This window comes from Nesoenas mayeri (genome assembly GCF_963082525.1).
Source record: "Nesoenas mayeri genome assembly, chromosome: 5".
Taxonomy (NCBI): Eukaryota; Metazoa; Chordata; class Aves; order Columbiformes; family Columbidae; genus Nesoenas; species Nesoenas mayeri.
In genome coordinates this window covers 69,122,504-69,136,380 of record NC_137548.1, presented here as the reverse complement: position 1 = coordinate 69,136,380, position 13,877 = coordinate 69,122,504, and the positions used below count along the sequence as shown (strand labels likewise).

Genomic DNA, 13,877 nt, shown 5'->3' with positions numbered 1-13,877 from the left:
CGGGTGGCACGGGGGTGGCACGGGGGGGCCCGCGGGGGCAGTGCCGTGGCACGCCGGGGGAAGGGCGTCAGCCGGGACAGCCCCGCCGGGGCGGACCCACGGGGTGACCCCCGGCAACGCTCCACCGGAGCCGCCTCCCGCGTCCCCCCGACGCCGCCACGGGAGGCGGGGCCGGGCCCTCCGCTCCGCCCCGCCCGCCGCGAGGACGGGCGGGCAGCAACGGCAGCACCGGGACCACCGGCAGCATCGGGACCACCGGCAGCACCGGGCCGGGCCCAGCCGGGGCCGCGGAGCCGCGCCGGTCCCTCCCCTCCCCGCCGCGCCGGGCGGGGCCGCGGGTGAGCGGCGGCGGGATGCGGCGGGATGCGGCGGGAGGAGCGAGCGGGAGCGGCGCGGAGCGGCCCGGCTGGTTCCGGCTGCCCCGGGGGCACAGCGGGCGGTCCCGGGCAGGGCCGCGGGGCCGCGCTGGGGGGCGGTGGGGCTGGGGGCCGTGGGGCCGATGGGGGGGTGTGGGGGAGGCGTGTGTGGGCCGTGCGGCTGTGTCGGCCGCGGGGCTGTGGGGCAGGGCTCTGCCTGGAGGGCTCCCCCTGCACCCCCCGCGCACCCCAGGGCCGTGCAGGGTGCTCCGGTGCCCCCGCGGCTGCCCACCCCCAGGGGCACGCGCATCCCCCCACACGTGTTCCCCGCCCCACGTGCGCGGGCAAAACCCCCGTGTCCGGGGCTGTGACCGCTGCCCGCCTGCCCCACAGCCGTGCCCCACGGGACACCCCCGCCCCACGCGGGGACACGGGGACAGGAAGGAACCCGCGGGGCACTCGCACCCCACGTGGGGGACACGGGGACAGGAAGGGACCGCAGCCCCGCCCAGCCCCGCTGCAGAAGCCACATGCAGCTGGGCTGGGGACCGGGCGGCCCGGGCAGGAACGAGCCGGCCTTCGTTGCCATTAATTATTAAAACGGACGAGGCCCCAGCCAGCCCGCGCCTGCCGGACGCTGCTGGGGCCGGAGGGGTCAGCTCCTGTCCCCCCTTGTCCCCCAGGTCCTGGCTTGCGTGAGCTGGGGCACACGGCAGGGCAGCGCAGCTGGCGGGGCTGGAGTCGCCCAGGACCCTCTGGTGCCCCGCGGGGGACTCACCAGTCCGGCCAGGAGAGACCAGCGCGGCTGGGACACACCGGCGTGGCTGGTGGCAAATGTCACCCACGGCGGGTGCCCGGGCAGTGACACCCGTGGCGGGGTATCTGGAGGTGCCGCAGCGGGTGTCACCGGCAGCACCGGGCAGGGCTGTCCCCACCTGCCCAGCGGCCCCGCCGCCCCCCCCGCAGGGCAGCTAAAGATAACGCGGCCCCCGCGGTCCGGCCGGGTTAATCTTCACCCGCCTGCTGCTGTAATGAGGCCTCATTAGCGGCCATTACACCGGCCCGAGAGGGACAGCCCTGGGACGGTGACACGGGGACAGGGGACCTCGGGCAGGCACAGCCTGCGGGTGAGTGGGACCAGGGGACACGGGTGATGGTGACAGGGGACATGGCCTTGGCACATGTGGCACCCAGCTGCAGGTTGCACCAGTGACACTGGGGGACAGGAGGGCCCGGCCGCGTGGGTCAGGGGTTCACAGGGGCAGAGGGGGTGCCCAGATGTTCCTGGGCAGCTCCCCAACAGGGTGGCAGTGTCCCCAGTGCAGTGGTGGGATCCCCAGGAGGTGAGTGTCCCCAGGGGACATGTCACGGTCCCCAGCAGCGTGCCAGGGTCCCTGGGTGCACGATGGGGTCCCCAGGCAGTACACGGGGTCCCAAAGCTGTGACAGTGTCCCCAGGAGCCATGCTAGCGTCCCCGAGGGACTTATCAGTGTCCCCAGGGGGTGTGCTGGCGCCCCAGGGGGTGTGTCACCGTCCCCAGGGGGTGTGTCAGCGTGCCCGGCAGCGCGCCAGTGTCTCCAGGAGCCCTGCCAGTGTCCCCAGGGAGCGTGCCAGGTTCCCAGGGGGTGTGCCAGGGCCCCCAGCGGGACGCGCCACATTTCCAGGGGCTGTGCCAGGTCCCCGGGGACGTGCCGGGGGCTGCGGGAGGTGGCAGGTCCCTGGGGCAGGCTGGCGCAGAGAGATAAGGAGGTGGCGACGGGGGACTGAGCCGCTATCAGGTGCCGGCAGCCCTGGGTGCTCCCAGGCGATGGGGGAAGCGCGGGGGGCCGTGCCGGGGTACGCGTGTGTGCAGTGCAGGTGTGCGCCCATGCACCCCGTGGCAGGGCCCCAACTCGGCGGCAGCGGCAGTGACAGGGAGAGCCTGGCCTCGTGCAGGTGGGTGGGGGTTGGGGTGCAGGGGGTGCCAGCACAGGTGCGTGTGTGTGTGTACCCGTGAGCACGCATTCTCACGCCTGCGCAGGCTGAGCTGTGCGCAGGGTCCTTGCTGTGCCGCCGTGCGTGCAGGGGACCAGAGCCAGCTGCTGGCAGATGGGGACAAGGGGCAGAGTGAGACCTTCATGGCCTTTGTCCAGGTGGCCACGTGTACCCACGTGCCCCTAGACCCCTCGCTCTGGGTGCCAGGTGGGTACAGGGGGTGTCACCGCATGGGTGCCAGGTGGGGTGTGATGTCCTGGTGTTTGTCACCCTGCAGGGACGGCAGGGACGCCCCTGGCCGGTGACATGGCACAGGGGGGCGCAGGCATAGCCAAGCGCCTGGGGACGCTCCTCTCGGGGCTGCTGGAGTGCGGCGGCTTCTGCGGCATCATCTTCGGCTGGGCCTCCCTCGTCTTTGTCCTCAAGGACCTGGGCTACTTCCAGGAGCTGTGCCAGCCCAGCGCCAACCGCACCGAGCTGCCCGGTACAGTCCCTGTCCCCAGCCCTGCGGTGCACCTGGCCCCACCATCACCCTGCCTTATGTCCCCTGCATGCTTGTGTCCACGTGGTGCTGGTGGCCGGAGGTGCCCCATGTCCCTGTGGTGCTGGTGGCCTCTCGTGCCCCAGATTCCGACTGTCCTAGTCCCCGCGTCCCTACTGTCCCCATGCCCTGTAGTGCCCCATGTCCCACAGTCCTGGTGACCTGTGGTGCCCCAAGTCCCAGCTTTTGCCATGCCCCACGTTCCTGCTGTCCCAGTGCTCCAGGTCCCCATGTTTCCCCATCCCCTGCGGCATCCTCTGTCCCCGCTGTGCTGATGCCCTGCGGTGCCCCGTGTCCCCGCTGTCCCCGTGCCTGTGTCCCCACTGTGCTGATGCCCTGCGGTGCCCCGTGTCCCCGCTGTCCCCGTGCCTGTGTCCCCACTGTGCTGATGCCCTGCGGTGCCCCGTGTCCCCGCTGTCCCCATGTCTCTGCAGGCTGCAGCAGGCAGGATGAGGAGTTCTCTCTGGTCTTCACCATCGGCTCCTTCATGAACAACTTCATGACCTTCCCCACCGGCTTCATCTTCGACCGCTTTGGCACCACCATCGCCCGTCTTGTCGCCATGTGAGCGGGGGGGCAGTGCCGGCAGGGGCTGGGGCACCCATGGGTGCAGGGGGCGAGGGCTGCTCGTTAGGGTGCTGTGACAGGGTGGGACGTCATCGAGAGCAGGGGGGTTATCAGGGCAGCCAGGCAGGGTGGGGCAGGCAGGGCCCTGCCTGCGCCGGGGGGGGCACCCATGGAGCCCAGGGTGCTGGCTTTGGGCACTGGGGGGACACAGCCCATCCTGGCACCCGTCCCCAAGTGCCACCAAGTGCGTCCAGCATATCCCATGCCCCCCCCAGCTCCCATACGCCTCAGGTCTCCCCAGTGTCCCCAGGACACCACATCACCACAGGGGCCCGCCATGTCCCCGTGTTCCTTGGCCCCGGGGGTGCCAGGCAGTAGTGGGACACACAGGAGATATTGGGGTGCTGGGTGCTGATGCCACATCAGTGCCGGGGTGCCCACGGACCCCAGGACCCCATCCCCATGTGTCACTGCTGTCCCCAGCTCTCTCTACACTGGCGGGACCCTGCTCGTCGCCTTCTCCACCCCAGGTGAGACCCCAGGGGCACCAGGTGCCCCGGCCCCATGGGGACCCAGTGGGGACACCCTTGTCCCTACTCACCCCCGTGTCCCCAGCGCTGGCAGTGCTGCTCTTCCCGGCCATGTCCATGCTGTCGGTGGGCGGAATGCTCCTCATCCTCACCAACACGCAGGTGGGTTTCCCGCACCCTGCCCCCCCGGTGGCCGGGGCACCCTGCCTGCTGCTGGGGTCCCTGACAGCATGGGGGGGCCTCTCCGTGCCAGGTGGGAAACCTCTTTGGGAAGTACCGCTCCATCATCATCACCCTCTACAACGGGGCCTTCGACTCCTCGTCCGCTGTCTTCCTCATTGTCAAGGTGGGTATGTGGGGGGGTCCTGGGTGTCCCTGGTCCCAGCACAGGCACCATGGGCAGGGCTGGGGACAGAGCTGGGGACAGTTTGGTCACAGGTGGGGACATGGTTTAGGACATTTGGGTCACAGGTGGGGACATGGTTTAGGACATTTGGGTCACAGCTGGGGACACAGCCAGGGGACACACAGATGGGTCAGAGCAGGGGACATACTTGGGGGCACAGCAGGGGACGCAGCTGGGACACCATTGGGCCACAGCCAAAAACACATCTGGGGACACAGCTGAGTTACCGCTGGGGCACACGTGGGGACACAGCTGGGCCTAGGCAGGGCTGGCACACGCCAGTGTGGCACGGTGGCAGCCGGTCCCTGTCCCCGTCCCCAGGTGCTGTACGAGCGTGGGCTGTCCCTGCGGACCATGTTCCTCTTCATGGCGGCCTGCAGTGCCTGGCACCTGCTGCGCACCCTGTTCCTCATGCCACGCTCCCGCATCCCCTACCCGCTGCCCCCCGCCTACGACTATGGGTAGGGGGCACTGCCCACACCCCTGGGGTGGGGTCTGTCCCGTGCGGTGGTGGTGGTGCCCATCCTGTGGTGGCTGGTGGGTCCTCCCATGGGTGGTGGGTCTCATCCCGGGGGAGGTGGTGGGTCCCATCCAGCGGTGGCGGGTTCCATCCCGTGGTGGGTGGTGGGGTTCCATTCCATGGTGGTTGGTGGGTCCCGTCCAGCGGTGGCGGGGGAGGTGGTGGGTCCCATCCAGCGGTGGCGGGTTCCATCCCGTGGTGGGTGGTGGGTTCCATCCCGTGGTGGTCGGTGGGTCCCGTGCCATGGGCGGGTTGTGGGTCCCGTCCCGCGTGGTGTGGGGTGACAGGGTGACAGGGCGGGTGGTGCCGCAGGCTGCGGTGCCCAGGGCGGTCCCAGTCGTACCGCACCTACGAGGAGAAGCGTCCGCCGGAGGAAACCGGCCCCGAGGAGACCCCACTGGAGCCCAGCGCCCCCACAGGTGCCAGGGCGGGGCTGTCTGGGGCGGGGCACTGGTGGGTTCATCTCGGGTGGGCGTGGCCGTGGTGACTGGCACATGGAGGAGGTGGGCGTGGCTGCAGGGTCAGCTGTGGGTCGGACTATGCAGATGAAGGGGTGTGGTCGGGAGGGGAAGCGGCTGGGTGTGGGCGTGGCGATGCAGATGAAGGGAGTGTGGCCCGGGGCTGGGCGTGGCTATACGGGGGTGTGGTCCGATTGTGGGTGTGGCTATGCAGATGAAGGGGGGTGTGACCCGGGGCTGGGCGTGGCTATACGGGGTGTGGTCAGATTGTGAGTGTGGCTATGCAGGGGTGTGGTCAGAGGGTGGGCGTGGCTATACAGGGTGTGGTCAGAGGGTGGGCGTGGCTATGCAGGGGTGTGGTCAGAGGGTGGGTGTGGCTATGCAGGGGTGTGGTCAGAGGGTGGGTGTGGCTATGTAGGGGTGTGGTCAGAGGGTGGGTGTGGCTATGCAGGGGTGTGGTCAGAGGGTGGGTGTGGCTATGTAGGGGTGTGGTCAGAGGGTGGGTGTGGCTATGCAGGAGTGTGGTCAGAGGGTGGGTGTGGCTATGCAGGAGTGTGGTCAGAGGGTGGGTGTGGCTATGCAGGGGTGTGGTCAGAGGGTGGGCGTGGCTATGCAGGGGTGTGGTCAGAGGGTGGGCGTGGCTATGCAGGGGTGTGGTCAGAGGGTGGGTGTGGCTATGCAGGGGTGTGGTCAGAGGGTGGGTGTGGCTATGCAGGGGTGTGGTCAGAGGGTGGGTGTGGCTATGCAGGGGTGTGGTCAGAGGGTGGGTGTGGCTATGCAGGGGTGTGGTCAGAGGGTGGGTGTGGCTATGCAGGGGTGTGGTCAGAGGGTGGGCGTGGCTATGCGGGGTGTGGTCAGAGGGTGGGTGTGGCTATGTAGGGGTGTGGTCAGAGGGTGGGTGTGGCTATGCAGGGGTGTGGTCAGAGGGTGGGTGTGGCTATGCAGGGGTGTGGTCAGAGGGTGGGCGTGGCTATGCAGGGGTGTGGTCAGAGGGTGGGCGTGGCTATGCAGGGGTGTGGTCAGAGGGTGGGCGTGGCTATGCAGGGGTGTGGTCAGAGGGTGGGTGTGGCTATGCAGGGGTGTGGTCAGAGGGTGGGTGTGGCTATGCAGGGGTGTGGTCAGAGGGTGGGCGTGGCTATGCGGGGTGTGGTCAGAGGGTGGGCGTGGCTATGCAGGTGAACAGGCGTGGCCATGCAGGTGGACACGGGGGGCCCCCAGTGGGTGGGAGTGTCCAGGGCAGCAGTGGGTGGGGCCTGGGCAGGCATGTCCAGGGCGGTGCCACCACTGACCCCCCCACAGGCGCTGGGGACATGCCCACGGTGCCCTTCCGGGCCTGCGTGTGCTCAGCGCTGTTCGCCTGGCACGTGGTCTGGCTCTCGGTCATGCAGCTGCGGCACTACCTCTTCATCGGCACCCTGAACCCGCTGCTGCAGCACCTGGCGCGCGGGGACACCCGCCTGGGTACGCGCGTGCGGGGACACGGCCGTGGGGACGCCCGTCCGGGTACACGTGACCCTGGGGAGGCACGGTGGGGGTGTGGGACATGGCTGCAGGGACACCCGCCCGGGTACACACAGTGAGGGGACACAGCCAGGGGGCGGACAGCCGCCTGAGTACACACAGCGGGGGGATATGGTCAGGGGGTGGGGTCACGGCCATGAGAACACCCATGTGGGTACACATGGCCGGGGGGAGTGACACAGCCGGGCGGGGGACATGGCAGGGACACCCAGAGTGGCCCTGACGCCCTCTCCCCGCAGTCAGCACCTACACCAACGCCTTCGCCGTCACCCAGCTCTGTGGGGTGCTCTGCGCCCCGTGGAACGGCTTCATCCTCGACCGGCACAAGCGCGGCAAGACCCCCCGCCCCGAGGGTAACCCACCGGCCCCCCGCCCCGCAGGTCCCCGGACAGCGGCCGTGCTGCCGCCGTCCCCGCAGCGGGGGTTGTGGCTGGTGCCACCGCCCGCCCTGATGCCGCCGTGCCCGCAGGAGCCCTGGGGACGCTGGCTGACCTGCGCGCGTCCGTGCTGTCGCTGGTGGTGACGGTGACGCAGTGTGTGCTGTTCTCGGTCTGCGCGGCTGTGCCGGTGCTGCCCGTGCAGTTCGGCACCTTCGTGCTGCAGGTGCTGAGCCGCTCCTTCCTCTACGGGGGCAACGCCGCCTTCCTGGCCATCGCGTGAGTCCTGCGGCCACCGCGTGCGGGGACCGGGTGCTGGGGCAGGGTGGCGGAGGATGAGGTGGTGGTTGCAGGGGATGGTGGCGGGGTCATCGTGGTGGTGTTGGGACAGTGTGGTGGGGGTCAGGGTGTTGGGGAGACGGTGGTGGGGTGAGGGCGGGGGCAGAGGATCGTGACAGGGTTGGGAGTGGCAGGGGACAGGGTGTTAGGGGGTGGCAGAGCACACTGGTGACGTGGGGTGGCTGAGCAGGGGATGGTGGCAAGTTGGGAGGGGAGTCAGGGAACAGGATTGGGGGGGTGGCAGGGGACAGGGTGGCTGGGGACAGGGTGGCAGAGCTGGGGGGTGTCAGAGGGGTGCAGGGTACGGTGGTGACACCGGGGGGCCGGGCAGGTTCCCTCCACAGCACTTTGGGAAGCTGTACGGGCTGGCCATGGCGCTGTCGGCGCTGGTGGCCCTGCTGCAGTACCCCTGCGTCACCCTGGTGCGCGGGCCACTCGGCGGGGACCCCTTCTATGTGAGTGTCTGCCCCACGGCTGCCCCCGGGAGGGCGGCCGTCCTGCCCCATGGGGGAATGGGGTCCCGCCCTGGGGAGGGATGGGGGTCCTGCCCCATGGGGGAATGGGGTCCCGCCCTGGGGAGGGATGGGGGTCCTGCCCCATGGGGGAATGGGGTCCCGCCCTGGGGAGGGATGGGGGTCCTGCCCCATGGGGGAATGGGGTCCCGCTCCGGGGAGGGATGGGGGTCCTGCCCCATGGGGGAATGGGGTGCTGGCCCCTGGGAGGGCGGGGGTCCTGCCCCACAGGGAACGGGGGTCCTGCACCCAGCTCACGGAGCCAGGGGCTGTGGGGCTGACCTGGGGCACCCCATTGTGGGGCCAGCCCCCGGCCTCACACCCTGACACCCCCCCAGGTGAACGTGGGGCTGATCGCCGTGGTGCTGGTGGCCTTTGTCAGTCCCGTGGTGGTGGCCCGCAAGTGCCGCCAGCTAGCCAAGGATCTGGGGGCAGCCGGCACCCCCCTCACAGCCCCCCCCAGCGCTGAGACCCCCACTGAGCTGCCCCACTGAGTCCCGCACCCCCCAGCTGCCAGCCCAGCACCCCATTTTCTATTGGACTGGGTGGGGTGCTGTGCTGGTGGAATGGGGGGTGTGTGCAGGGAATAAATTTTGGTGACCTCACTGTGCTGCCCCCTCCCCGCTCTCCCTGGGGGGCGGGCGCAGGGCTGGGGGCACAGCAGCCCTGGCACACACGGACGCGGCCTCGGGACACTTCTGCTTTATGGGACAGGGGCCACCGCGGGCCCTGGGGAGCGGGGGGGCCGCGGCAGCGCCCGGGCGCCTCAGTACCGGCAGATGAAGGGGCGCAGCTGGAAGCAGAGCGTGCTCCTCCAGAGCCTGTCTGGGGACGGGGACAGCGACAGTGCACTGGGTGCCCCCAGGGCCCCCATAGCTCTGCGACCAATCCCAGTGCCCCCTGACCTTACCCCCATAGCCCTGTGCCCCCTACCATTGTCCCCAGGAGCCCTGTGCCCCCCTGATGCCACCTCCCATTGTCCCCAGAGCCATGTGCCTCCCCCCCGCTGCTCCCAGTAGCCCTGTGCGTTTCCCAGTGCCCTGTGCCCCTCCCAGCACCCACGGGCCCCAGTGCAGTGGGTGGGGGTGCAGGTGTCTCACCAAAGGTGCTGAGTGTGGTGCACGTGGCTAAGAGATAGCGGGGGTGGGTGGGCACCTAGTTGGTGTGGTTCCTGGGGCTGCCGCCCGCCCACTGCGGCTCCCCCGCCATAGCGCCACCTCAGCACCCAGCCCCTTGCCCCAAAAACCAGCCCCAGCACCCCAGCCCCAGTGCCTTGCCCCCAAAACCAGACCCGGAAGCTCAGACCCTCATCCCCAAAACCTAGCCTCAGTACCCCATACCCAACCCCTCACACCCGAAAACCAGCCCCAGCACCGCTCCCAGCCGCCCGGGGCTCAGCCCCGCCTCACCCGGTAACGGCCCCGACCCGGAGCGGGAGCCGGGTGGAGGTCCGGGCCAGGCGCTGCAGCTCCTGGTTGCGGGCGGCGCTGTGCAGAGAGGCCGGCGCCCCCGCACCCCCGGCAGTGCCGCTGCGGGGACACGGCTCGGCGCCCCCCGCACCCCCGGCAGTGCCGCTGCGGGGACACGGCTCGGCGCCCCCCGCACCCCCGGCAGTGCCGCTGCGGGAGGACACGGTTCCGAGATACACCCACCGCCCCCACCTCACCGACCGCACCTGCGCACCCACCGCCCCCACGGCCCCTCACCTGTGCGTCCGCGTAGGTGCGGAGCGCGGTCACTACCACGTGGCGGAACTTGTGCCCCCCCTGGGCCGGGCCCGCGGGGGCATCCGGGGGTGTCGGGGGGGCTGGCGCTGGGGACAAGGCGAGGGCTGGCACCGGGGTCCCTCTGCCAGCCCCAGGGCACCGGCCCGGTGGGGGACACGGCACCTCTCCCGGGTGCCCGGGAGACACGGGGGAGCAGGGGTGTCCCCAGGGAGGCCCCGCCGGGGGGCACTCACGGAGGGCACTCACGGGGGGCACTCACCGGGGAGCACTCACCGGGGGCACTCACCGGGGGCACTCACGGGGGGCACTCACCGGGGGGCACTCACCGGGGGCACTCACCGGGGGCACTCACCGGGGGCACTCACGGGGGGCACTCACCGGGGGGCACTCACCGGGGGCAATCACCGGGGGCACTCACGGGGGCACTCACCGGCGGCACTCACCGGGGGCACTCACGGGGGGCACTCACCGGGGGCACTCACGGGGGGCACTCACTGGGGGGCACTCACCGGGGGCACTCACCGGGGGCACTCACGGGGGGCACTCACCGGGGGGCACTCACCGGGGGCACTCACGGGGGGCACTCACCGGGGGGCACTCACCGGGGGGCACTCACCGGGGGCACTCACGGGGGGCACTCACCGGGGGGCACTCACGGGGGGCACTCACTGGGGGGCACTCACCGGCGGCACTCACCGGGGGCATTCACGGGGGGCACTCACCGGGGGCACTCACCGGGGGCACTCACGGGGGGCACTCACCGGGGGCACTCACGGGGGGCACTCACCGGGGGGCACTCACCGGGGGCACTCACCGGGGGCACTCACGGGGGGCACTCACCGGGGGCACTCACCGGGGGCATTCACGGGGGGCACTCACCGGGGGGCACTCACCGGGGGCACTCACTGGGGGGCACTCACCAGCGGCACTCACCGGGGGCATTCACGGGGGGCACTCACCGGGGGGCACTCACCGGGGGCACTCACTGGGGGGCACTCACCGGCGGCACTCACCGGGGGCACTCACGGGGGGCACTCACCGGGGGGCACTCACCGGGGGCACTCACCGGGGGCACTCACGGGGGGCACTCACCGGGGGCACTCACCGGGGGTCTGGCGGAGGCCGCGCCCAGCAGAGCCGGGGCGAGGAGCAGGCAGCGCTGCATGGAGGGGCTGGGGACACAGGCACGCTCGGGCACCCTTGGGAAGTGCCATGTCCCCAGTCACCCTCTGCGACCCTAGGGCCGCCCTGATGAACATCCTTCTCCCCCTCTGCCCGCCATGTCCCCGCCGTCCCTCCGCCATTCCCAGTGCCACACAGTGCCACATCCCCTCTGCCCCTGCTGCCACCCCCACGGTCCCCTGGCACCCGTGTCCCCCATGTCCCCGGTTCCCCACGATCACCCCTTCTTCTGAACGCCCTGTGCCACCCCGTCCCCTTCATGTCCCCCTGCCGCCCCAGAGCCACCCGTGCCAGCATCAGGGACGCCCACTCCCGTCCCCAGCCCCGGCAGCTGGAGCGTGAGCCCGCCCTGCTGTCCCCATCCCCGCTCCTCCCCGGGGGGCTGGGGGGCTCTGCCCACTGTCACCCTTAGAGAGATGATGGGGCCACATGTCCCCACCGCAGCCTTGCGCCACCCCCACCATGGCCCCCCTGTTGCGGACACCGGGGGGACACCCCGGGGGTCCTGCCTGGCCCTGCCGGGACGGGGGGCACGCACCGAACACCGGGGGGATGGGGACAGGGGGGTGCGGGTAGGGAGACATTGCACAGGGGTGGGAGTGCGGGGGGGTTGGGTGCTGACACCATCTCCCGCCGGGCAGCGCTCGCCCAAGGGCCGTTTCCTCCTCAACAGCCGTGGCCCCCGGGGTCCGGCTTGGTCGTTGGCCCGCAGGCCCCGGCCTGTGTCCCCCCAGCCTGTCCTCCTCTGCCTGTCCCCTCCCGGCCTGTCCCACACGGGCGGACCCTTCCCCTGCCCCAGACCCCTGGCCCCGCAGGGACTCACGACTCAGCACCCCACAGCCTCACCCTCGGGCACCCCCAAAGTCCCCATCTCATGGCCAGTGCACCGCCCACCCAAGCAGCCCCACACACCAGCATCTTCTGCCCCCGTGCGATCTCCACGTGCTAGCAGCCCCCACACTGTACCCCTTGCACCCCAAACCTCTAGAGCCCCCACACTGTACTCCCTGCACCCCAAGCCCCTGCAGCCCCCACACCATGTCTCCTGCACCCCAAATCCCCCCAGCCCCCCGCACTGTGCCCCCTGCACCCGAACCCCCCCCACTGTATGCCCTGCACCCCAAACCTCTGCCCCTCACACTGTGCCCGCTGCACCCCAAGCCCCCGCAGCCCCCTCCCCAGGCAGGGTGCAGTGAGGGCCCCCCGGGCGGCCCCCTGTACCCAGCGGCTGGCGGGTGGGAGCCGCGGCGGGGCTGGAGGTGGTGTGGCACAAGGCTGTGGCTGGGGACACGTGGCCCTGTCACTGCCATAAGGGTGACAGCGGGCAGAGACCTCAGTCCGCAGCGTGAAGAGCCCTCCAAGTCCCAGGTGAGGAGCGGGGACGGTGACAGTGGCGACAGCGGGGACAGCGGGGCGGGCTTAGCCTGAAGCTGCCGGGGCTGGGGACCAGGGTGGGTGTCCCTGAGGCTGGCACCGGTGTCTCCGGGGTGGCAGAGGGACATGGAGGGACAGGGTGGCAACAGGGTGTTCAGGGGAAGGGGTGGCCGTGGGGCTGGCAGCGGGGAACCAGGGACATGGGGGGCACGGGCAGGCTGGGGGCCGTGGGGGTGGCACTGGGGGTGGCAAAGGGGCACAAGGCAGGTGAGGGTGGCCCCCAGGGTGGCAGAGGGTGACTGGGGACATGGCATCTCCCGAGCGCCGGTGTTCCAGCCGCGCCACGCAGTGCTGCCCGCTCCTCGTCCTCCGCGCCGCCTCCGCCAGCCCTCCCGTTGAGCGCCCGCCCCGCGGGGACACCCCGGGGACACCTCGGGGACACCCTGGGGACACCCCGGGGACACCCCTGCTCCCCGCGCCCCCTGTGCCCGGGGTGACGCGCCGCTGTCCCCAGCCCCTGCCAGACCCGAGGCGGAGGCGGCGGCGCTGGCGCTGCCGGAGGACGACGGGGACGATGGGGACGACGGGGACGACGCCTGGTGCCCGCTGGCGAGCGAGACGCGGACGCTCACCGTCCCGGACCCGCTGGCTGCCACCACCTACCGCTACGTCGTTGTCACCCACTGCCACACCTTCCACGGCGCCCGGGTGGGCAGGGGACGGGCGGGGGTCGGGCGCGTCCCGCAGGCGGTGTGCCGCCGGTGCTGCGGCGGGCAGCTGGCGTCCGCGCACAGCCCCCGCGTCAACGTGCTCCTGCGCTGCCGAGCGCGGCTCTGCACCAACCGCGGCCAGGTCTGGGTCGGGGCCGTCACCCGCCACGGGGTAAGGGACCCGCGAGACGGGACCCGCGACACCCCCTGGCCCCACCGCACCCTGCCCGGCCCGGTCACCTGCCCTGTCACCTGTCCCCGGTGCCCACCCTGCGTGTCCCAGCCCTGTCCCAGTGCCCCCAGTGCGCACGCTGGGTGTCCCAGCCCTGTCCCAGTGCCCTCAGTGCCCACCCTGGGTGTCCCAGCCCTGTCTCAATGCCTCCAGTGCCCACCCTGGGTGTCCCAGCCCTGTCCCAGTGCCCCCAGTGCGCACCCTGGGTGTCCCAGCCCTGTCCCCCACCCCGCCATGCCCGGTGTCCCCATGCCCTTGCCCCTCTGGCAGGGACAGACCGTGAGCTGCCACTGGGCCGACGGGAGCCCCTGGAACTACTCGTGCTGGTCGCGGGGGTACCCGCTGCGCTCCGGCTGCTTCTGCACCGCCCTCTGCACCAACAGTTGGTGGGGGGCGCGGGGGGCACTCAGGGCCTGGGGGGCTGTGCTGGGAACCTCTGCCCGTGGGGTGTGGGCGAGGCTGGGGGGATGCTGGGGGCCGGGGGATGGGGAGGTGGTGCCGGGAGCTGGGGTCAGTCCTGGGGATCGGGGTCTGGGTCTGGCGCCTCGGGG

General features: G+C 71.3%; 1 protein-coding gene across 4 annotated transcripts; it reads left to right on the top strand.

Moving 5' to 3' along the window:
- The first annotated feature begins 179 nt into the window (after positions 1-179).
- Positions 180-8,706, top strand: SLC43A3 (solute carrier family 43 member 3). 4 transcript variants are annotated; one of them, XM_080345396.1, is made up of 13 exons: positions 180-338; positions 2,608-2,814; positions 3,306-3,435; positions 3,922-3,968; positions 4,054-4,130; positions 4,222-4,314; positions 4,696-4,835; positions 5,207-5,313; positions 6,652-6,813; positions 7,113-7,226; positions 7,343-7,529; positions 7,921-8,044; positions 8,440-8,706. In XM_080345396.1, exons 2-13 carry the CDS (start codon positions 2,637-2,639, stop codon positions 8,593-8,595), a joined length of 1,515 nt encoding a protein of 504 aa, XP_080201522.1. In that variant the 5' UTR covers positions 180-338; positions 2,608-2,636; the 3' UTR covers positions 8,596-8,706. The 4 variants fall into 4 exon arrangements, with proteins under 4 accessions (XP_080201522.1, XP_080201521.1, XP_080201523.1 ...); XM_080345395.1 differs by lacking the exon at positions 180-338 and adding an exon at positions 1,363-1,483; XM_080345397.1 differs by lacking the exon at positions 180-338 and adding an exon at positions 2,007-2,134.
- Positions 8,707-13,877: the final 5,171 nt, after the last annotated feature.